Source organism: Salvelinus fontinalis, unplaced genomic scaffold (genome assembly GCF_029448725.1).
Source record: "Salvelinus fontinalis isolate EN_2023a unplaced genomic scaffold, ASM2944872v1 scaffold_0064, whole genome shotgun sequence".
Taxonomy (NCBI): Eukaryota; Metazoa; Chordata; class Actinopteri; order Salmoniformes; family Salmonidae; genus Salvelinus; species Salvelinus fontinalis.
Window position 1 is genome coordinate 418,573 of NW_026600273.1, and position 24,056 is coordinate 442,628.

The 24,056-nt window shown below is 42.9% G+C and overlaps 2 protein-coding genes across 3 annotated transcripts in view; one reads left to right on the top strand and one right to left on the bottom strand.

Moving 5' to 3' along the window:
• LOC129842754 (zinc finger protein 239-like) overlaps positions 1–19,896 on the bottom strand; it is a 54,422-nt gene extending 34,526 nt beyond the window's left edge. Inside the window, exons 1-2 of one of the 2 annotated variants that reach the window (XM_055911387.1) lie at positions 19,381–19,896; positions 13,362–14,106 (exon numbers count right to left, since the gene is read on the bottom strand). In XM_055911387.1, the coding sequence (XP_055767362.1) occupies positions 13,391–14,106; positions 19,381–19,627 (963 nt within the window). In that variant the 5' untranslated portion in view covers positions 19,628–19,896 and the 3' untranslated portion in view covers positions 13,362–13,390. Of the gene's footprint in view, positions 1–13,361; positions 14,107–19,380 lie in introns of those variants that run through there. The other variant, XM_055911388.1, reaches the window with a different exon arrangement.
• LOC129842748 (zinc finger protein 664-like) overlaps positions 1–24,056 on the top strand; it is a 275,164-nt gene that overhangs the window by 133,387 nt on the left and 117,721 nt on the right. The gene's annotated exons all lie outside the window — the stretch shown is intronic.

Genomic DNA, 24,056 nt, shown 5'->3' on the forward strand with positions numbered 1-24,056 from the left:
AATTGGAGGAAGTCTTCAAGAAAATCAAGGAACAGCTGATAGAATTAGAAAATATGGAAACAGACAAATATAAATGGAAACAGAACCAAATGGACATGGAGGAGAAGACGGAGGGTGAGAACAACAAACAGAAAGAGATAGAAAGAAAGAGAATGGAGAAAATACCAAAACAGAGACAACAAGAAGATGAGAAGAAGAAGGAGATGGAGAGAGAAGAAGAAGAGGAGAGACACAAACAGAAGCACATAGAGATGGAAGAGGAAGAAAGAGGGAGTGAAAAAGAGAAACAGAGAGAGATCAAAAGGAAGAGAATGGAGAAGAGACAGAAAAATATGGAAAGAGAAGAAGAGAGGCAGAGAGAGATTGAAAGAGAGAATGAAGAAGAACGATGTAAACAGAAGCAAATTGACATGGAGAAGGAGGAAAGAGAGAGGGAGAACAATACACAGAGAGAGATAGAAGAGATACACAGAGGACAACAACGAGAGGAGAGACAAAAACAAACGGAGAAGGAGAAAGAAAGGGAGAAAGACAATGAGAATCAGAGAGAGATGGAATTAAAAGATCGGCAACAGAAAGAGATGGAGAAAGAAAAGATGATCATGAGAGAGAGGGAGGAAGCAGGAAGAAGAAAGGAGGGGCAGAAAAATATTTTGGGGGAAATTGAGGGACAGAATGAACTGGAGATAGAAGAGGAGAGAGAGATGGAAGACAAGCATGAAGTGATTAAGGAAGCAGAGGAAGAGTACAGGGAAAGAGAAGAGAGAGCAAAGGAAGTAAGCATGAAGAAACATGTAGTAGTGAATGTTAAAGCAAAAGCACGGGAAGTCTTCAATAGACGTAAAGAGAGAAGGTTAGAAGTGTTGAAGGGGGAACGAGAACACATAGAAAGAGGACAACAAATCAGCAGGGAGAAGGAGGAAAGACGGCTGGAGATGGAAAGAAAACAGGAGAGGGCAAGACAACAAGAGGAGCAGGATAAAAAACAAGAGATTGAAATTGCTAGACAGAAAGAAATGTTCAGACTAAGAGAGGAGGAGAGGCAGAGAGAGGAAGAGAGAGAGGAGGAGAGAAAGAGAGCCGTTAAAGGCCATTTAGCTTTAATCAGAGAGAGAGAGATAATAGAGGCAAACAGAAGAGAGGAGATGGTGGAAGAGGAAAGAAGGGAATTCCTTGAAAATTACAAGAGGGGTGACTTAGAGGAGGAGGAGGAAAAGGAAGAAGACAAGGAGGACATTCTCCCACCTGATATAAGTATCCGAAGGAGAGCTGTGGGCTGGGTAAATAAGAAGTGGGAGAAGAGGAACCTCAAGAAGATCGAGAGAACCTATCAGAGAGAAGCTGAGGAGGGCTATAAGATCGTCCACATAGGTAAGACCTGTTTTCCCTCTGCTCATGACATCATCCTCTTTAGTCTCCTCTACACACATCAGTTCCACACCAGTCATCATGTTGCATCATTGTTTCAATATAAAACTACTGTGTAAAGAATATGTTAGCTGACATGGCTAATTGAGTGACTGACTGACATAACAAGAAACATACTGCTGATGTAACAACCACGTGTTTAAATGGTACATTGTGTCATCTACTAGTCTAACTCTCAAGACTAAGTAGAGACCCATAAAGAGTTGTGTTATCTACTAGTCTAACTCTCAAGACTAAGTAGAGACCCATAAAGAGTTGTGTTATCTACTAGTCTAACTCTCAGGACTAAGTAGAGACCCAGAAAGAGTTGTGTTATCTACTAGTCTAACTCTCAGGACTAAGTAGAGACCCAGAAAGAGTTGTGTTATCTACTAGTCTAACTCTCAAGACTAAGTAGAGACCCATAAAGAGTTGTGTTATCTACTAGTCTAACTCTCAAGACTAAGTAGAGACCCAGAAAGAGTTGTGTCATCTACTAGTCTAACTCTCAAGACTAAGTAGAGACCCAGATAGAGTTGTGTCATCTACTAGTCTAACTCTCAAGACTAAGTAGAGACCCAGATAGAGTTGTGTCATCTACTAGTCTAACTCTCAAGACTAAGTAGAGACCCAGAAAGAGTTGTGTCATCTACTAGTCTAACTCTCAAGACTAAGTAGAGACCCAGAAAGAGTTGTGTCATCTACTAGTCTAACTCTCAAGACTAAGTAGAGACCCAGAAAGAGTTGTGTTATCTACTAGTCTAACTCTCAGGACTAAGTAGAGACCCAGAAAGAGTTGTGTTATCTACTAGTCTAACTCTCAAGACTAAGTAGAGACCCAGAAAGAGTTGTGTTATCTACTAGTCTAACTCTCAAGACTAAGTAGAGACCCAGATAGAGTTGTGTTATCTACTAGTCTAACTCTCAAGACTAAGTAGAGACCCAGATAGAGTTGTGTCATCTACTAGTCTAACTCTCAAGACTAAGTAGAGACCCATAAAGAGTTGTGTCATCTACTAGTCTAACTCTCAAGACTAAGTAGAGACCCAGATAGAGTTGTGTCATCTACTAGTCTAACTCTCAAGACTAAGTAGAGACCCAGATAGAGTTGTGTCATCTACTAGTCTAACTCTCAAGACTAAGTAGAGACCCAGAAAGAGTTGTGTCATCTACTAGTCTAACTCTCAAGACTAAGTAGAGACCCAGAAAGAGTTGTGTCATCTACTAGTCTAACTCTCAAGACTAAGTAGAGACCCAGAAAGAGTTGTGTTATCTACTAGTCTAACTCTCAGGACTAAGTAGAGACCCAGAAAGAGTTGTGTTATCTACTAGTCTAACTCTCAAGACTAAGTAGAGACCCAGAAAGAGTTGTGTTATCTACTAGTCTAACTCTCAAGACTAAGTAGAGACCCAGATAGAGTTGTGTTATCTACTAGTCTAACTCTCAAGACTAAGTAGAGACCCAGATAGAGTTGTGTCATCTACTAGTCTAACTCTCAAGACTAAGTAGAGACCCATAAAGAGTTGTGTTATCTACTAGTCTAACTCTCAAGACTAAGTAGAGACCCAGATAGAGTTGTGTTATCTACTAGTCTAACTCTCAAGACTAAGTAGAGACCCAGATAGAGTTGTGTCATCTACTAGTCTAACTCTCAAGACTAAGTAGAGACCCAGATAGAGTTGTGTCATCTACTAGTCTAACTCTCAAGACTAAGTAGAGACCCATAAAGAGTTGTGTTATCTACTAGTCTAACTCTCAAGACTAAGTAGAGACCCAGATAGAGTTGTGTTATCTACTAGTCTAACTCTCAAGACTAAGTAGAGACCCAGATAGAGTTGTGTTATCTACTAGTCTAACTCTCAAGACTAAGTAGAGACCCAGATAGAGTTGTGTCATCTACTAGTCTAACTCTCAAGACTAAGTAGAGACCCAGATAGAGTTGTGTCATCTACTAGTCTAACTCTCAAGACTAAGTAGAGACCCAGATAGAGTTGTGTCATCTACTAGTCTAACTCTCAAGACTAAGTAGAGACCCAGAAGGAGTTGTGTCATCTACTAGTCTAACTCTCAAGACTAAGTAGAGACCCAGATAGAGTTGTGTCATCTACTAGTCTAACTCTCAAGACTAAGTAGAGACCCAGATAGAGTTGTGTCATCTACTAGTCTAACTCTCAAGACTAAGTAGAGACCCAGATAGAGTTGTGTTATCTACTAGTCTAACTCTCAAGACTAAGTAGAGACCCAGAAAGAGTTGTGTCATCTACTAGTCTAACTCTCAAGACTAAGTAGAGACCCAGATAGAGTTGTGTCATCTACTAGTCTAACTCTCAAGACTAAGTAGAGACCCAGATAGAGTTGTGTCATCTACTAGTCTAACTCTCAAGACTAAGTAGAGACCCAGATAGAGTTGTGTCATCTACTAGTCTAACTCTCAAGACTAAGTAGAGACCCAGATAGAGTTGTGTTATCTACTAGTCTAACTCTCAAGACTAAGTAGAGACCCAGACGGAGTTGTGTCATCTACTAGTCTAACTCTCAAGACTAAGTAGAGACCCAGAAGGAGTTGTGTTATCTACTAGTCTAACTCTCAAGACTAAGTAGAGACCCAGATAGAGTTGTGTCATCTACTAGTCTAACTCTCAAGACTAAGTAGAGACCCAGATAGAGTTGTGTCATCTACTAGTCTAACTCTCAAGACTAAGTAGAGACCCAGATAGAGTTGTGTCATCTACTAGTCTAACTCTCAAGACTAAGTAGAGACCCAGATAGAGTTGTGTTATCTACTAGTCTAACTCTCAAGACTAAGTAGAGACCCAGATAGAGTTGTGTCATCTACTAGTCTAACTCTCAAGACTAAGTAGAGACCCAGATAGAGTTGTGTTATCTACTAGTCTAACTCTCAAGACTAAGTAGAGACCCAGATAGAGTTGTGTCATCTACTAGTCTAACTCTCAAGACTAAGTAGAGACCCAGAAGGAGTTGTGTCATCTACTAGTCTAACTCTCAAGACTAAGTAGAGACCCAGATAGAGTTGTGTCATCTACTAGTCTAACTCTCAAGACTAAGTAGAGACCCAGATAGAGTTGTGTCATCTACTAGTCTAACTCTCAAGACTAAGTAGAGACCCAGATAGAGTTGTGTCATCTACTAGTCTAACTCTCAAGACTAAGTAGAGACCCAGATAGAGTTGTGTCATCTACTAGTCTAACTCTCAAGACTAAGTAGAGACCCAGATAGAGTTGTGTCATCTACTAGTCTAACTCTCAAGACTAAGTAGAGACCCAGACGGAGTTGTGTCATCTACTAGTCTAACTCTCAAGACTAAGTAGAGACCCAGACGGAGTTGTGTTATCTACTAGTCTAACTCTCAGGACTAAGTAGAGACCCAGATAGAGTTGTGTCATCTACTAGTCTAACTCTCAAGACTAAGTAGAGACCCAGAAAGAGTTGTGTTATCTACTAGTCTAACTCTCAAGACTAAGTAGAGACCCAGATAGAGTTGTGTTATCTACTAGTCTAACTCTCAAGACTAAGTAGAGACCCAGATAGAGTTGTGTTATCTACTAGTCTAACTCTCAAGACTAAGTAGAGACCCAGATAGAGTTGTGTTATCTACTAGTCTAACTCTCAAGACTAAGTAGAGACCCAGACGGAGTTGTGTCATCTACTAGTCTAACTCTCAAGACTAAGTAGAGACCCAGACGGAGTTGTGTTATCTACTAGTCTAACTCTCAAGACTAAGTAGAGACCCAGTAGGAGTTGTGTTATCTACTAGTCTAACTCTCAAGACTAAGTAGAGACCCAGAAGGAGTTGTGTCATCTACTAGTCTAACTCTCAAGACTAAGTAGAGACCCATAAAGAGTTGTGTCATCTACTAGTCTAACTCTCAAGACTAAGTAGAGACCCAGACGGAGTTGTGTTATCTACTAGTCTAACTCTCAAGACTAAGTAGAGACCCAGATAGAGTTGTGTTATCTACTAGTCTAACTCTCAAGACTAAGTAGAGACCCAGACGGAGTTGTGTCATCTACTAGTCTAACTCTCAAGACTAAGTAGAGACCCAGACGGAGTTGTGTTATCTACTAGTCTAACTCTCAAGACTAAGTAGAGACCCAGACGGAGTTGTGTCATCTACTAGTCTAACTCTCAAGACTAAGTAGAGACCCAGACGGAGTTGTGTTATCTACTAGTCTAACTCTCAAGACTAAGTAGAGACCCATAAAGAGTTGTGTCATCTACTAGTCTAACTCTCAAGACTAAGTAGAGACCCAGACGGAGTTGTGTTATCTACTAGTCTAACTCTCAAGACTAAGTAGAGACCCAGACGGAGTTGTGTCATCTACTAGTCTAACTCTCAAGACTAAGTAGAGACCCAGACGGAGTTGTGTCATCTACTAGTCTAACTCTCAAGACTAAGTAGAGACCCAGACGGAGTTGTGTCATCTACTAGTCTAACTCTCAAGACTAAGTAGAGACCCAGACGGAGTTGTGTCATCTACTAGTCTAACTCTCAAGACTAAGTAGAGACCCAGATAGAGTTGTGTTATCTACTAGTCTAACTCTCAAGACTAAGTAGAGACCCATAAAGAGTTGTGTTATCTACTAGTCTAACTCTCAAGACTAAGTAGAGACCCAGACGGAGTTGTGTTATCTACTAGTCTAACTCTCAAGACTAAGTAGAGACCCAGAAGGAGTTGTGTCATCTACTAGTCTAACTCTCAAGACTAAGTAGAGACCCAGAAGGAGTTGTGTCATCTACTAGTCTAACTCTCAAGACTAAGTAGAGACCCAGAAGGAGTTCCTAAAAAACACACACTAAAACGTGTTTTGGGGGGATCCGGGGGCTACTAGTGGCCATGCGGCCCTAAGCGATCACATATGCCCTACTAGTGGCCATGCGGCCCTAAGCGATCACATATGCCCTACTAGTGGCCATGCGGCCCTAAGCGATCACATATGCCCTACTAGTGGCCATGCGGCCCTAAGCGATCACATACGCCCTACTAGTGGCCATGCGGCCCTAAGCGATCACATACGCCCTACTAGTGGCCATGCGGCCCTAAGCGATCACATACGCCCTACTAGTGGCCATGCGGCCCTAAGCGATCACATACGCCCTACTAGTGTCCATGCGGCCCTAAGCGATCACATACGCCCTACTAGTGGCCATGCGGCCCTAAGCGATCACATACGCCCTACTAGTGGCCATGCGGCCCTAAGCGATCACATACGCCCTACTAGTGGCCATGCGGCCCTAAGCGATCACATATGCCCTACTAGTGGCCATGCGGCCCTAAGCGATCACATACGCCCTACTAGTGGCCATGCGGCCCTAAGCGATCACATACGCCCTACTAGTGGCCATGCGGCCCTAAGCGATCACATACGCCCTACTAGTGGCCATGCGGCCCTAAGCGATCACATACGCCCTACTAGTGGCCATGCGGCCCTAAGCGATCACATACGCCCTACTAGTGTCCATGCGGCCCTAAGCGATCACATATGCCCTACTAGTGTCCATGCGGCCCTAAGCGATCACATATGCCCTACTAGTGTCCATGCGGCCCTAAGCGATCACATACGCCCTACTAGTGGCCATGCGGCCCTAAGCGATCACATACGCCCTACTAGTGGCCATGCGGCCCTAAGCGATCACATACGCCCTACTAGTGGCCATGCGGCCCTAAGCGATCACATACGCCCTACTAGTGGCCATGCGGCCCTAAGCGATCACATATGCCCTACTAGTGGCCATGCGGCCCTAAGCGATCACATATGCCCTACTAGTGGCCATGCGGCCCTAAGCGATCACATATGCCCTACTAGTGGCCATGCGGCCCTAAGCGATCACATATGCCCTACTAGTGGCCATGCGGCCCTAAGCGATCACATATGCCCTACTAGTGGCCATGCGGCCCTAAGCGATCACATATGCCCTGGCACTATATTAAGAATAGGTGCCATTCGGGACTCATGTTCAACTTAGGGTCAATTCGGGAATTATTGCACTTTATTGACAAATTCCATGCCTTGCTCAACTGAAAAGAGTAAAGAATCATTGAGATTAAATTGTGTTTTCTATTCTTCATTCCCTGTGTCCATTACATTTAAGTTGATACCAGATCCCTAAGTTGAATGTGAACTCTACTTCTTCACCCCTACCAGCCATCCCTGGACACACAAGGCTAACAGCCACTATGACACGGGCAGAGAGAGAGAGGGAGAAGAGGAAGGAGCTGCTGAAGGCTGAGAAGAGAAGGAAGAAGATGGAGGATTTTAATAAGCAGTGGAGAGAGCAGTCCCTGCTTAAAAAACAAACTCATCAGAAACTGAAGGAGGAGAGGGGGAAGATGAAGGGACATTACCTGGAGCAGATGAATCTGGAGGCTGATGCTCAAATCAACACCCGGTGTCTAACCACCCAACACAGCCACGATTATCTGGAGACAACACAGCCCACTGGATCTGGAGATGACCACCAGGAAAGGCCAAGGAGGCAACAGGCATGGGCAGAGAACCAGGAGGGGAGTTCAGAGAACCAGCAGGAGTGGCCAGAGAACCAACAGGGGGGGGGGCAGAGAACCAATAGGGGGGGGGCAGAGAACCAACAGGGGGGGCCAGACAGCCAGCAGCTAGAAGCTCCAGAAGAGGCTGAAACATCAGAGCCAACCTCCAAGAACAAGAAAAGGCCAGGCATCTGGAAGAGAATTAAGATGGGGTAAAGAATGTTTAAACATCTATTCATGTTTTACACTGTTAATATATATGTTGTCACTTTAAAAAGTGACATTATCCAAATGTGAGGGTTTAGTGTACATGCAACACACGTGTAAATATATAGATACTTACCTGTCTCTGATGTCTTACAGCATTCCTGACCTGCTGTCTGCCTAGAGCTGGAACATGTAAATATATAGATACTTACCTGTCTCTGATGTCTGACAGCATTCCTGACCTGCTGTCTGCCTAGAGCTGGAACATGTAAATATATAGATACTTACCTGTCTCTGATGTCTGACAGCATTCCTGACCTGCTGTCTGCCTAGAGCTGGAACATGTAAATATATAGATACTTACCTGTCTCTGATGGCTTACAGCATTCCTGACCTGCTGTCTGCCTAGAGCTGGAACATGTAAATATATAGATACTTACCTGTCTCTGATGTCTGACAGCATTCCTGACCTGCTGTCTGCCTAGAGCTGGAACATGTAAATATATAGATACTTACCTGTCTCTGATGTCTTACAGCATTCCTGACCTGCTGTCTGCCTAGAGCTGGAACATGTAAATATATAGATACTTACCTGTCTCTGATGTCTTACAGCATTCCTGACGTGCTGTCTGCCTAGAGCTGGAACATGTAAATATATAGATACTTACCTGTCTCTGATGTCTTACAGCATTCCTGACCTGCTGTCTGCCTAGAGCTGGAACATGTAAATATATAGATACTTACCTGTCTCTGATGTCTTACAGCATTCCTGACGTGCTGTCTGCCTAGAGCTGGAACATGTAAATATATAGATACTTACCTGTCTCTGATGTCTGACAGCATTCCTGACGTGCTGTCTGCCTAGAGCTGGAACATGTAAATATATAGATACTTACCTGTCTCTGATGTCTGACAGCATTCCTGACGTGCTGTCTGCCTAGAGCTGGAACTCGAAGAAGCCACAGTTCCACTGAGGTTACATTGGTCATTAAAAGTGTCGCCCAATAATTCCTCCTCCTCTTTAAGTCATCAAGCCACATTTCCTCCACAAAACATGATCGTCTCCTCAAGCCAGCAAGTATCCTCTTTATCAGGCAACAAACCATCGAAGGTCAGTGACTCTCCTCCCCAGAGCAGAGGTTCTCATCTTTATCCTAATTAAATTCATCTCTGCTCACCACCTCTACTGTCCTAGAAAATATCCCAAAAATGGAAATGGTTTAAACAGAAGTCCTCCCCTCAGACCAGTGGCTCCACAAACCAGAGTTTCTCATCTTTATTCAAGTTGAAGGCAACTCTGATCATTTCCACCACCTCACCTGTTAAGGGGAGGTGCTGAAAAGGAGGTCTGGGAGGAGGTCTGCAGGTAGCCTGGACCGGACCGGTAGCAGCTAAGTTACTGGCTCCATCCCCGGGCAGAGCTACTCAAGTCAGGCCAGTGATGTTTGACGATGTCATTTTTGTTATTAAAGTTTTACGTTTTAATAAAAGCATTAAATTTAAAAAACAATATTGTTGTTACGGTGTGGATTGTTTTGTTATTTATTAGAATTGAAACATCCAGTAGTCATGGTAGATGTTAGACTTTCAATGAGACGCCTAACATTCCATCAGTTTGCTACAATGTGTGACATGTTATATTAGAGAGGAGTCCTCTATACACATCTATTTTAGACCATAGGAGAAATATCAGATTGAAATAGCTTCTCTAAGAATCTGAGGAGAGAGCAACAGTAGACGCATCGTTAGCTCTCCCACCTCCAGTTCAGTACTTGGGTCATTCCACCAGTTGAGCACCTTTTGGGGAGTGTAACTTTTATTTCACCTAATTCTAACATTCTGTCATAAAGAGCACATGTTCAACTTAATAAAACACATGTTTTCCCATCTCAAAAGTTTAAAAAAATACATACTATAGCAAGTGTCTATTAAGTGCCAAATAAAGTGACAGGGTTGACTGTAACTGAGTTGACTGTTTCATTTAGAATCAACCATAGATCCCCATGTGACAGGGGGAATGGAATGCAAGCTTACCAAACAAATGTAAATTGTTTAAAGATTTCTAGACTGTCTATCTATAGGTAACAGGGTTGATGTGTTATAATTCACCCCGTGGTGATTGCAGCATGTACATTTTGGTGGGGAAAACTCCCCCAAAATGTTTTAGATGAATGCCAGCAAAACCACTACACAACACAACACTAAACAATACATGAATTGCACTATAACTTTGACAAACAGTGCCCACAAACTGTTATGGTAGACATAAAGCTATCCCAACAGCAGAGCTTTCTTTTCAGCACCATGGAGTGAATCCTTTTTAAAAAACATAGCTGATATGGCTGACTTGCTTAAACAAATGTGGTTTCTACTGACACTTGAGATGTACAAACTATGGCATAAGGGGACAACAAGTGGACTACAGGCAATCCGTAATTTTGATGAAGACATTAATGAGAGAGCTGTACGGACCCAGTCAATATAACCGTTAGTTCAGCACTTTAGAAATGTTGTTATGGGCCGCTCTTACAGTATTCTCCCTGTACACCAAGTCATAACTCTATGTAAGCAGACTTTGAAAGCTCTTACAATATTTGATGATGACATTTCTCTAAAGGCTATAGTCTACATGTGCAGCACCAAGTCAGAGCAGTAGGCTAAATTATGAGAGGGGAAAGGGACCAAATTATTCGTGTGAGGCACATGGGCTATTAACACCTTACTACACAACATACACTTAGTATTACTTTCTTAGCTACAGTATACACATCTCCCTGGCATAGTACATCATTTATAGAGCAGCATCCAATACATTGTTGGACTCACCTTGTTGTGATGTGCTCACTTGAACAGGAAGGTGTCGCGGCTCTACCAGGGGCTTGAGGTGGTCTCCCACAGCTCTGCTGGTGGAGTGGTAAATACCACCCCCGGCTCTACCAGGGGCTTGAGGTGGTCTCCCACAGCTCTGCTGGTGGAGTGGTAAACACCACCCCCGGCTCTACCAGGGCCTTGAGGTGGTCTCCCACAGCTCTGCTGGTGGAGTGGTAAACACCACCCCCGGCTCTACCAGGGGCTTGAGGTGGTCTCCCACAGCTCTGCTGGTGGAGTGGTAAACACCACCCCCGGCTCTACCAGGGGCTTGAGGTGGTCTCCCACAGCTCTGCTGGTGGAGTGGTAAACACCACCCCCGGCTCTACCGGGGGCTTGAGGTGGTCTCCCACAGCTCTGCTGGTGGAGTGGTAAACACTACCCCCGGCTCTACCAGGGCCTTGAGGTGGTCTTCCACAGCTCTCCTGGTGGAGTGGTAAACACCACCCCCGGCTCTACCAGGGGGCTTGAGGTGGTCTCTTGTTCTGTTGCCTTGCTGTTCCATTTCTTGACTGCCCCTGCAACACAGAACCACATTTAGTCATATTATATCAAAGTAATGGATATGAAGCATCTATGGACTCAGTTACACCAGGCACCTAAATGTGACTTCTGTTATCTGATTACTCCAAGATGCATTAGGTTCAGATCTACCAGGATGGGCCTTTGACATAGTCTGGATGCAGTCAGGCCACTGAATATAAATAAGCAACGTAAAGAAGTGGGTTGAATGAGTGTGGGAAAGTACATTCTACACAAATGACCTTCATAATAACAAAGAACAAATGTGTGTGTCTGAGAGGAAATTAACTTTCATACAGCCAAAAGGGGTGAGAAATTACACCAATATCAGTGGACAATTTGCACTAATGTAAATAAACACAGATGGAACATATTCCCTTTAGCTGATGTGATGAACCACTAAGGGGACATAAATATTTACCATCTAAACCATGTGTGACCTCTCACCTCTCTGGCTGTAGAAGTGTTCTTCCTAACCAGTCCCTCAACAGCTCTCTGACTGAGCTCCACCCTCACTGGGTCTTCAGAGGAGAGGAAGGCTGAGGAGGGATGGAAGGATGAATGGATCAGTCAGTCAATAAAGTGTAGAGCTGCTGTCTATGCTGTCTGACAAAATCACTATTTTCGTAGTTCATTAAAGTAAATATGTCTTTATGACTGCTGAATACAAACTATCAAACACTTAGATCATGTATTTTCAGGTAGAGATACATCCTTGGGATGTCTCTAGCCAATTGAAGTTGACATTTAAAATGGTTAAGGTAGGGTTTAGGGTAGGGATGTCCCAAGGATCCCGGATAGCATTGACCACCATACATTCTTCTGTCTCTTTTACATAGCAGGTGTAAAATAAACAGACAAGACAAGTAGGCACGCAGTGCATTATGGTCATTGTAGTTTAAAAATATACTCTAATTATCCCTATCTGTATGTGGGGTTGTTAGAGAAGAACGTGATTGTCAGCCCTAACAATACATTCTAGCACCTCATCAGGCTCTGTAAAAGTCTTCATTGATGACGTGTTCCTTCTATTCCAGGGGACAGCAGAGGAACTTCATCGATTCCACTCCTTCATCAATACAAGCAGTGAACATCTGAAATTCACCCTCACCTTTGATGCGCATGAAACAAGTTATCTGGACATTTTGATTAAGAGGGAGGGGGTTGGTTTTAGCACAGACCTATACAGGAAGCCGACGGACAGGAATTCCCTGTTACACAGAGACAGCTTCCACCCTACACCCCTAGAAAAACAGTTGTAATACGTGAGTGAAGGAAACATTTGAAATGTAAATTAGTAATTTTAATTTTGTAAATTTAAAACAAAAACATAACTGTTTGTACTTACAACTAAGTTACTAAGTCTTTAACCACACTGTGTTGTTACACTGTTGAGTAAAAACTTATGCTTCCTACACTTTAACTTGTTGTCTGAAAATAAAATGTACATTTTCCTCACCTTTCCTCACCTGCGTCCAGTCAGCAGATGGACTAGATGCCGCTTAGGCCGCCCGTTGTGACTCCGTCAAGAATTCAGACCAGAGCAAGTTTGTATGAAGGTCTGGTTATTAAAGGGGTTCATAGTTCAATAGTAATATCCTCTAAAACGCTCTGGAGACAAACTTTGCTGCCCTGTTTCCAGTTGACAATTTTGTTAAATCACATAAATAGTACTCTTCCAATTCAGAGCCTGGATTTTCCCCCTGAGGCTAATATCCATATCATGTTGAAATCAATAGAACAGGGAACAAACGTTTAGTGTTCTACATTGTGACATCATTAAAACACTCCTACTACAATGTTAAAACATTCTACATTGTGACATCATTAAAATACTCCTACTACAACATTCTACATTGTGACATTTATTCATTGATATCATGAAACAACTCCATGTATTTTCTGATGTTTGATCAGAGATATTTTACTAGAGTATCTCTTCCCACATTGATCACAGCTGTAAGGTTTCTCTCCTGTGTGTATTCTCTGGTGTTGAGTCAGAGAGGCAGAATGACCAAAATTCTTCCCACATTGAACACAGCTATACAATTTCTCTCCTGTGTGTGTTCTCTGGTGCACTGTCAGAGAGCTAGATTGACAAAAACTTTTCCCACATTGACCACAGCCATAAGGATTATCTCCTGTGTGTCTTCTCTGGTGCACTGTCAGAGAGCTAGATTGACAAAAACTCTTCCCACATTGATCACAGCTATATGGTTTCTCTCCTGTGTGTGTTCTCTGGTGCACTGTCAGAGAGCTAGATTGACTAAAACTCTTCCCACATTGATCACAGCTATAAGGTTTATCTCCTGTGTGTGTTCTCTGGTGTAAAGTCAGATGGCCAGATCTAATAAAACTCTTCCCACATTGATCACAGCTATAAGGTTTCTCTCCTGTGTGGATCATTTGATGAGTTTTAATGCCTGATGAGGAGGAGAATCTCTTCCCACAGTCAGAGCAGCAGTGAGTTCTCTTCCCTGTGGATCTCTGCAGGTGTTTATTGATGTGTTCTGATCTGGAGAGACTCTTCTCTGCCTCTTCAGCATCATGTTGTTGTTGAGGCTCCCCAGATCCACGATAGTCCCGTATCTCTCCTGTGTGAACAACAAAGTCAGATGATTAAAGGCCAACAACAGTGGAAATCCACTGTAAAAGGTGATGCCAACAGTGTAGCCATGATGTTGTACAACAATTGACGTCTGTAATGAATGTTAAAATTATTTGACAATTGTCTTAAATTGAGCAAGAATAGTCATATATTGTCTTGTTTTCACATTAGTAGTAACATCGATGATTGTAGGCTAGAAATAAGTTATTCATGTTGTTGAAACTCTAAGCAGTGTGCCTGACAACTTTTGGTCTCCAATATAGGGCCCTTTCTGTGTTTCCTAAAATTGAGGAACGAGGGCGATGAACATACAATTTGGTTGTAGAAACTCCTCCCCGCTAATGAGGAAACCACTAGTTATGGATGTAGTATATCTGGTAATGAGGAAACCACTAGTTATGGATGTAGTATATCTGGTAATGAGGAAACCGATAGTTATGGATGTAGTATATCTGGTAATGAGGAAACCACTAGTTATGGATGTAGTATATCTGGTAATGAGGAAACCGATAGTTATGGATGTACAATATCTGATTAGAGCAAAAATGGTGAGCAAAGATTTTAGTTTTTCAGTTTTTTCTGAATGTGAATGGGGGAAAACTCAGGGGAGTAACCTCCATTTACAGGTTGCTTATGAGTGCATTTCACACTACTTTGGATTATAATTGTAAGGCTTGTTTGAATGTCCTGTGTAATATAATGTTTGCTACAGTATTAAGAAATGTTTAATTATTGAAGAATCGCATTATGACAGTATCTATTTGGGTGTTGTCAATAAAGTTATGATTTTTTAAATGTATTTTTAATTACATTTTCCCCCACCTTTATTTAACCAGGTGTCCAGTTGAGAACAAGTTCTCATTCACAACTGCCACCTGACCAAGATAAAGCAAAGCAGTGCGACAAAAAAACAACACAGAGTTACACATGGGATAAACAAAAGTACAGTAAATAACACAATATAAAAATCTATATACAGTGTGATGGAGTAAGGAGGTAAGGCAATAAACAGGCCATGCTATGGGTGGGTGTTGCTATGGTGACCAGTGAGCTGAGTTAAGGCGGAGCTTTACCTAGCAAAGACTTATAGATGACCTGGAGCCAGTGGGTTTAGCGATGAATATGTAGCGAGGACCAGCCAACGAGAGCATACAGGTCACAGTGGTGGGTGGTATATGGGGCTTTGGTGACAAAATGGATGACACTGTGATGGAATGCATCCAGTTCGCTGAGTAGAGTGTTGGAGGCTATTTTGTAAATGACATCGCTAAAGTCAAGGATCGGCAGGATAGTCAGTTTTACGAGGGTATGTTTGGCAGCGTGAGTGTAGGAGGTTTTGTTGTGAAATAGGAAGGATATTCTAGATTTAATTTGGGATTGGAGATGTTTAATGTGAGTCTGGAAGGAGAGTTTACAGTCTAACCAGACACCTAGGTATTTGTAGTTGTCCACATATTCTAAGTCAGAACCGTCCAGAGTAGTGATGCTAGTCGGGCGGATGCTGGCAGCGATCGGTTGAAGAGCATGCATTATGTTTTACTAGCGTTTAAGAGCAGTTGGAGGCCACGGAAGGAGAGTTGTATGGCATTGAAGCTCATTTGGAGGTTTGTTAACACAGTTTCCAAAGAAGGGCCAGATGTATACAGAATGGTGTCGTCTGCGTAGAGGTGGATCAGAGAATCACCCGCAGCAAGCGCGACATCATTGATATATACAGAGAAAAGAGTCGGCCAGAGAATTGAACCCTGTGGCACCCCCATAGAGACTGCCAGAGGTCCGGACAACAGGCCCCCCGATTTGACACACTGAACTCTATCTGAGAAGTAGTTGGTGAAGCAGGCGAGGCAGTCATTTGAGAAACCAAGGTTGTTGAGTCTGCCGATAAGAATGTGGTGATTGACAGAGTCGAAAGCCCTGCCTTAACCTTTATCACTAGACACCTCATAGTGAGCTACAGGTAGGAATCAGCAATGAATCCCAATAATGAGACACCTCTGGGGAGGGGTGTCAGCAACATTTTTTTTTAAATATATACAGTGGGGAGAACAAGTATTTGATACACTGCCGATATTGCAGGTTTTCCTACTTACAAAGCATGTAGAGGTCTGTAATTTTTATCATAGGTACACTTCAACCGTGAGTGAAGGAATCTAAAACAAAAATCCAGAAAATCACGTTGTATGATTAAGTAATTAATTTGCATTTTATTGCATGACATAAGTATTTGATCACCTACCAACCAGTAAGAATTCCGGCTCTCACAGACCTGTTAGTTTTTCTTTAAGAAGCCCTCCTGTTCTCCACTCATTACCTGTATTAACTGCACCTGTTTGAACTCGTTACCTTTACAAAAAAACACCTGTCCACACACTCAATCAAACAGACTCCAACCTCTCCACAATGGCCAGGACCAGAGAGCTGTGTAAGGACATCAGTGATAAAATTGTAGACCTGCACAAGGCTGGGATGGGCTACAGGACAATAGGCAAGCAGCTTGGTGAGAAGGCAACAACTGTTGGCGAAATTATTAGAAAATGGAAGAATTTCAAGATGACGGTCAATCACCCTCTGTCTGGGGCTCCATGTAAGATCTCACCTCATGGGGCATCAATGATCATGAGGAAGGTGAGGGATCAGCCCAGAACTACACAGCAGGACCTGGTCAATTACCTGAAGAGAGCTGGGACCACAGTCACAAAGAAAACCACTAATAACACACTACGCAGTCATGGATTAAAATCCTGCAGCGCACAGAAGGTCCCCCTGCTCTAGCCAGCGCATGTCCAGGCCCGTCTGAAGTTTGCCAATGACCATCTGGATGATCCAGAGGAGGAATGGGAGAAGGTCATGTGGTCTGATGAGACAAAAATAGAGCTTTTTGGTCTAAACTCCACTCGCCATGTTTGGAGGAAGAAGAAGGATGAGTACAACCCAAAGAACACCATCCCAACCTGAAGCATGGAGGTGGAAACATCATTCTTTGGGGATGCTTTTCTGCAAAGGGGACAGGACGACTGCACCGTATTGAGGGGAGGATGGATGGGGCCATGTATCGCGAGATCTTGGCCAACAACCACCTTCCCTCAGTAAGAGCATTGAAGATGGGTCGTGGCTGGGTCTTCCAGCATGACAACGACCCGAAACACACAGCCAGGGCAATTAAGGAGTGGCTCCGTAAGAAGCATCTCAAGGTCCTGGAGTGGCCTAGCCAGTCTCCAGACCTGAACCCAATATAAAATCTTTGGAGGGAGCTGAGAGTCCGTATTGCCCAGCGACAGCCCCAAAACCTGAAGGATCTGGAGAAGGTCTGTATGGAGGAGGAGTGGGCCAAAATCCCTGCTGCAGTGTGTGCAAACCTGGACAAGAACTACAGGAAACGTATGATCTCTGTAATTGCAAACAAAGGTTTCTGTACCAAATATTAAGTTCTGCTTTTCTGATGTATCAAATACTTATGTCATGGAATAAAATGCAAATTAATTACTTAAAAAGTAGGAAAACCTGCAAAAACGTCAGTGTATCAAATACTTCTTCTCCCCACTGTATAGTGTTTTATGACAAACTGTTTTTTACAAATCCGTCAAGACACCAACTTAGACTTTACAGTGAAATGCTTTACTTACAAGCCCTTAACCAACAGTGCAGTTCAAGAAGAAGAAAACGTTTACCAAGTAGACTAAAATAAAAAGTAATAATAAAAAGTAACACAATGAGAATAACAATAACGAGGCTTTATACAGGGGGCACCGGTACCGAGTCAGTGTGGAGGCTATATACAGGGGGGCACCGGTACCGAGTCAGTGTGGAGGCTATATACAGGGGGGCACCGGTACCGAGTCAGTGTGGAGGCTATATACAGGGGGGCACCGGTACCGAGTCAGTGTGGAGGCTATATACAGGGGGCACCGGTACTGAGTCAGTGTGGAGGCTATATACAGGGGGGCACCGGTACCGAGTCAGTGTGGAGGTTATATACAGGGGGCACCGGTACTGAGTCAGTGTGGACAGTGTGGAGGCTATATACAGGGGGCACTGGTACCGAGTCAGTGTGGAGGCTATATACAGGGGGCACCGGTACCGAGTCAGTGTGGAGGCTATATACAGGGGGGCACCGGTACTGAGTCAGTGTGGAGGTTATATACAGGGGGCACCGGTACAGAGTCAGTGTGGAGGCTATATACAGGGGGCACCGGTACCGAGTCAGTGTGGAGGCTATATACAGGGGGCACCGGTACTGAGTCAGTGTGGAGGCTATATACAGGGGGCATCGGTACTGAGTCAGTGTGGAGGTTATATACAGGGGGCATCGGTACTGAGTCAGTGCGCAGGGTTACAGGCTAGTTGAGGTAATCTGTACATGAAGGTAGGGGAGTGTAGCGACTATGCATAGGTAACAAACAACCAGTGAGTAGCAGCAGTGCACAAAAGGGAGGGGGGTGGGGGGTCAATGTAAATTGTCCGGTGGCGATTTTATGAATTGTGCGGCAGCAGAGAGAACAGTCTATACTCCAGTCACGTGGGCTTTCCTCTGACACGCCTGTTATAGAGGTCCTGGATGGCAAATTATTCTGAATTGATATGAAAGTACAGCGTTTTATGTTTCTAGAAATGTATCGCAATTGAGAATGGATTCACATTTAGATGGAATATTTGACTATTTTACCTGCCAGGGCCAGTCTACCTCTGAAAATAACATACAGTCCTTGGACCTTGAGGAGTAACGGGGGCAGCAATCAGCAGTAGAAACAATAACAAAGCGTACTCCCTGCCTGTTTCAGTAAAAAGCTGAGGGATGGGGCTGGAGAAATGCAACCATCCATGATATCAACATTATAGTTTTAACCATGTTTTGAGGATATACAGTGTTTGTTTATATTTACTGACAAACATTGGAGATAATATAAGCTTATATTTTGGGTTCTGATGGGGTACGACAGTTGAACTAAGCTCATGAGGCATTTACTGTATAAGTGAATTCTTAAAGAAACAGATGGGTACATATCATTAATGTATAAGTCCCAAAATGCTGATTGCCCCTTTAAGACTACATATTGGGCTAATCTAATAGGAGATATTGAGGACTACAGTATTTCAGGCATTGTCATTGGATGCATTTGATCAATTGTTAACGTTTTGTTGATGGTCCACTCTTGATGTTCTACACGTTACAGTGTAGCTTCAGCCATTCCTACAGAACAACATTAAAGTGTAGAAACCCTTTACTGCATATTGGTTCAACGACTGCAGAGACGGTACTTACTGGGGTTAAACAGATCTCCAACCTCCTCTTCTTTCACACCAAAAACTACATCCTCCTCCTCCTCTTTCACTCTGAACGCGTCTTCCTCTTCTTTCACTGTAACAGCCCCATCCTCTACTTCTTGTTTTACTGTGACATCCTCCTCTTCCTCCTCCTCTTTCACGACAACGTTCAGCCACAGACCTCCTTTCTCCGTCCAGCAGACCTCCTCTTCTTTAACAGGAGAGGAGATGTTTAGGGAGCTCATGTTCGGGGATGTTAGCTAGCTAGCTATCATTAGCGACTAGGCTAGTGCTAACTTAACCAGCCAGCTACTATAGCTGACTAATACAAAATAACGTAATATTAAATTAAATAGGTTAACAAGTAGATACGACCTAAGTGTGTCGAAAACACAGTAGGTAATATACACCGAAAGCGTATAAATAGCTTGAATCTTTCGGCTATGTTGGCTAGCTAGCTACCGAGGTGGTTGACGAGCTGTTTATGAAGAACCGTCCACTAGATTATACGTCACCCTGGCAGCGTCGCCTGAAAGACGCACATCGCCGTCTGCTGACTGGAGGGGAAACGCAGTTGAGGATCATATTTTATTTTCAGACAAAGATGATTGTAAATGGATTTAATTAAATAATACTATTATATTGAGACATACAAAGACAGGAATGTGTTGATTGATTAGTGCGAATAAAAAATGGTTACTACAGCACATTTAAGGCAGTTTCGTTAAGTTATACTAAATCTAAATAATTAGCTAGCTACTGTAGGTATTTACTGCTCCTACATGGTGTAACAATACATCATGTAGATGTATATAATGAACAGACTAGGTCTATACTGCTCCTACATGGTGTAACAATACATCATGTAGATGTATATAATGAAAAGACTAGGTCTATACTGCTCCTACATGGTGTAACAATACATCATGTAGATGTACACTACCATTCAAAAGTTTGGGGTCACTTAGAAATGTCCTTGTTTTTTCATTTATTTACCTGTTTTTGCTTTGTCATTATGGGGCAATGTGATGTCTTATGGGATATTGTGATGTCATTATTGGGTATTGTGTAGATTGATGAGGGAAAACATGATTGAATCAATTTTAGAATAAGGCTGTAACGTCACAAAATGTGGAAAAAGTGAAGGGGTCTGAATGCTTTCCAAATGCATTGTATATATAGGGGCAGTACTTAGTGACATCACTTCATGAAACAGGAGGTACAAATATATAACATAGATTCTCAATATCAAGTAAACACCATAATATATAACATAATATCAACATTCAATGTATCAAAATATATGACCGAGGAATATATGGAAGAGGAAACGCCAGCCCAGCCACAATCCTAGAGGTTCACTGATGATCAACCTCCTCCTTCACATCTGACTCCTGATGATCAACCTCCTCCTTCACATCTGACTCCTGATGATCAACCTCCTCCTTCACATCTGACTCCTGATGATCAACCTCCTCCTTCACATTTGACTCCTGATGATCAACCTCCTCCTTCACATCTGACTCCTGATGATCAACCTCCTCCTTCACATCTGACTCCTGATGATCAATCTCCTCCTTCACATCTGACTCCTGATGATCAATCTCCTCCTTCACATCTGACTCCTGATGATCAACCTCCTCCTTCACATCTGACTCCTGATGATCAACCTCCTCCTTCACACCTGACTCCTGATGATCAACCTCCTCCTTCACATCTGACTCCTGATGATCAACCTCCTCCTTCACATCTGACTCCTGATGATCAACCTCCTCCTTCACATCTGACTCTAGTGATCAATCCAGAGCGTCTTCTTTTTTGGGGGAATCCCGATGGACGACGTCATCGAATAGGACGTCATCACCACCACCGCCCACAAGTTAATTGTCTTTCAGGTTATCAATGGGAAGAACATTAGCAATATGTCCTGTCTGGTAACTTGTCTGGTTCAAAGGATTCACATTGGCAGGTGCACAGGGAGAAACCCCATTTAAAAAACTCAGTTGATCTTAAACTGCAGAAACACTTTTGGAAGTCTTTAACTGCATCGAAGTCTGTGGCCTGTGATGTTGGGACAAATGATAGTCCCTTATTATACAAGAGACAAAATTCACAAATTCTACAGCACAACGGCAGAGTCATGTCTTCAGTGTAAAACTAACAATGACTCAATAATCCTTCTGGGAATGTTATGATGTCATAAAGTTATGGGCGGAGTTAGAAAGTTGGCTGTCAGAAGTACAGTTATACAATGTAAAATTACTTTTAATCTGTCTGTCTGTATATTTCAAAACATGGCATTTGAGGGTGCAGTGAGATACCCCAGAGTTGGACGATACTTTTCTCATAAATCATCTTAAATATTATACTTAATTAAACCTGGAAATCAACCAATCCTCTGTTGTTAATTCAATAGAAAGGTCAAATGCTTTATTATCCAAAAGTTGAAAGTGAGTTGGCATCTGACTGAAAAAAGGTGATGGAATGAAGTTAATGGAGATGTGGGGGTGTGTTCTAGTGGGTCTGGGTAGGTGTGATGTAGGTAATGGAGATGGAGGTGTGTTCTAGTGGGTCTGGGCAGGTGTGATGTAGTTAATGGAGATGGAGAGTGTGTTCTAGTGTGTCTGGGCAGGTGTGATGTAGTTAATGGAGATGGAGGTGTGTTCTAGTGGGTCTGGACAGGTGTGATGTAGTTAATGGAGATGGAGGTGTGTTCTAGTGGGTCTGGGCAGGTGTGATGTAGTTAATGGAGATGGAGGTGTGTTCTAGTGGGTCTGGGCAGGTGTGATGTAGTTAATGGAGATGGAGGTGTGTTCTAGTGGGCCTGGGCAGGTGTGATGTAGTTAATGGAGATGGAGGTGTGTTCTAGTGGGTCTGGGCAGGTGTGATGTAGTTAATGGAGATGGAGGTGTGTTCTAGTGGGTCTGGGCAGGTGTGATGTAGTTAATGGAGATGGAGGTGTGTTCTAGTGGGTCTGGACAGGTGTGATGTAGTTAATGGAGATGGATATGTGTTCTAGTGGGTCTGGGCAGGTGTGATGTAGTTAATGGAGATGGAGGTGTGTTCTAGTGGGTCTGGGCAGGTGTGATGTAGTTAATGGAGATGGAGGTGTGTTCTAGTGGGTCTGGGCAGGTGTGATGTGGTTAATGGAGATGGAGGTGTGTTCTAGTGGGCCTGGGCAGGTGTGATGTAGTTAATGTTTGTATGATGTTGTCGTTTGTATGTTTTTGTATTGTTTATAAAAAGATAAAATAAAATATTTTTCCCAATGCAAAGTTACACCTCACTGTTCTATTTTTGGACTTATTACATTAAACCAATCAGAATTTAGAAGAATGCCAAAGTCAGGTGTAAAGTAAAATGGAGGACCAGCCTATTCCCTATGATGTAAACTACAACAGAAATAACTTCAAATGTAAAGAGATTTCTGGCATCAGGACAAAAATGTGATTCAGAGTCACCGAAAATATTTTAAGTATTTTAATTAAACTCAAACGGTAAATGCAATTCTCGTATATACGGGTTCACTGTATCACCACGCAGGGTAGATCAGAGAACTGTGGAATGTACTCAAATAGTAGTTTTTATACTATGACAGTTTTAGTTCCAACTCTTCCCGTTGGCCTATCATAGTAGAGGCTTAGCATGGTTAATACTCTTGCTCCGCTTTTGTGAGGTTGGCCTATCACAGTAGAGGCTTAGCATGGTTAATACTCTTGCTCCTCCTTTGTGAGGTTGGCCTATCACAGTAGAGGCTTAGCATGGTTAATACTCTTGCTCCTCCTTTGTGAGGTTGGCCTATCACAGTAGAGGCTTAGCATGGTTAATACTCTTGCTCCGCTTTTGGGGGCACCCGAACTTGTCCAAGCCCCTTGGCGCTTTTCTTTGTCCACATCTGGTTGCTGGGTAGAGTAGCTCCGTCTTGTGTCTCCCCTTGATTCAATATGCCAACAGGCTATAGTGCATAAACATAAATCCTAACAAAATGTAGAACTTCAAATTAAGCCAATCGTTTGCACTCATGACTTGAGTGATTTAAAGTAAACCAACGTTTTGGAAATACAAAACGCCATCTAACCAAATATCAAAGTATGTTATCTTAGCCAGCCAGCTAACGTTAACTATATGCAGTTATCTTAGCCAGCCAGCTAACATGAGCTATATACAGTTATCTTAGCCGGCCAGCTAACATTAGCTATATGCAGTTATCTTAGCCGGCCAGCTAACGTTAGCTATATGCAGTAATCTTAGCCGGCCAGCTAACGTTAGCTATTTAGCCGACTAGCTATTAGCCTAACCAGCGTAGCCAACCAGCTAACGTTAGCTATTTAGCCAACTAGCTATTAGCCTAACCAGCGTAGCCAACCAGCTAACGTTAGCTATTTAGCCAACTAGCTATTAGCCTAACCAGCGTGGCCAACCAGCTAACGTTAGCTATTTAGCCGACTAGCTATTAGCCTAACCAGCGTAGCCAACCAGCTAACGTTAGCTATTTAGCTAACTAGCTATTAGCCTAACCCGCGTAGCCAACCAGCTAACGTTAGCTATTTAGCCAACTAGCTATTAGCCTAACCAGTGTAGCCAACCAGCACCGAGACCATTTAGAACCAAACTAACAAAACCTAAACGTGTTTGCAGATCAAAAGATCAGAGACAAACAGAATGATGGGAGAA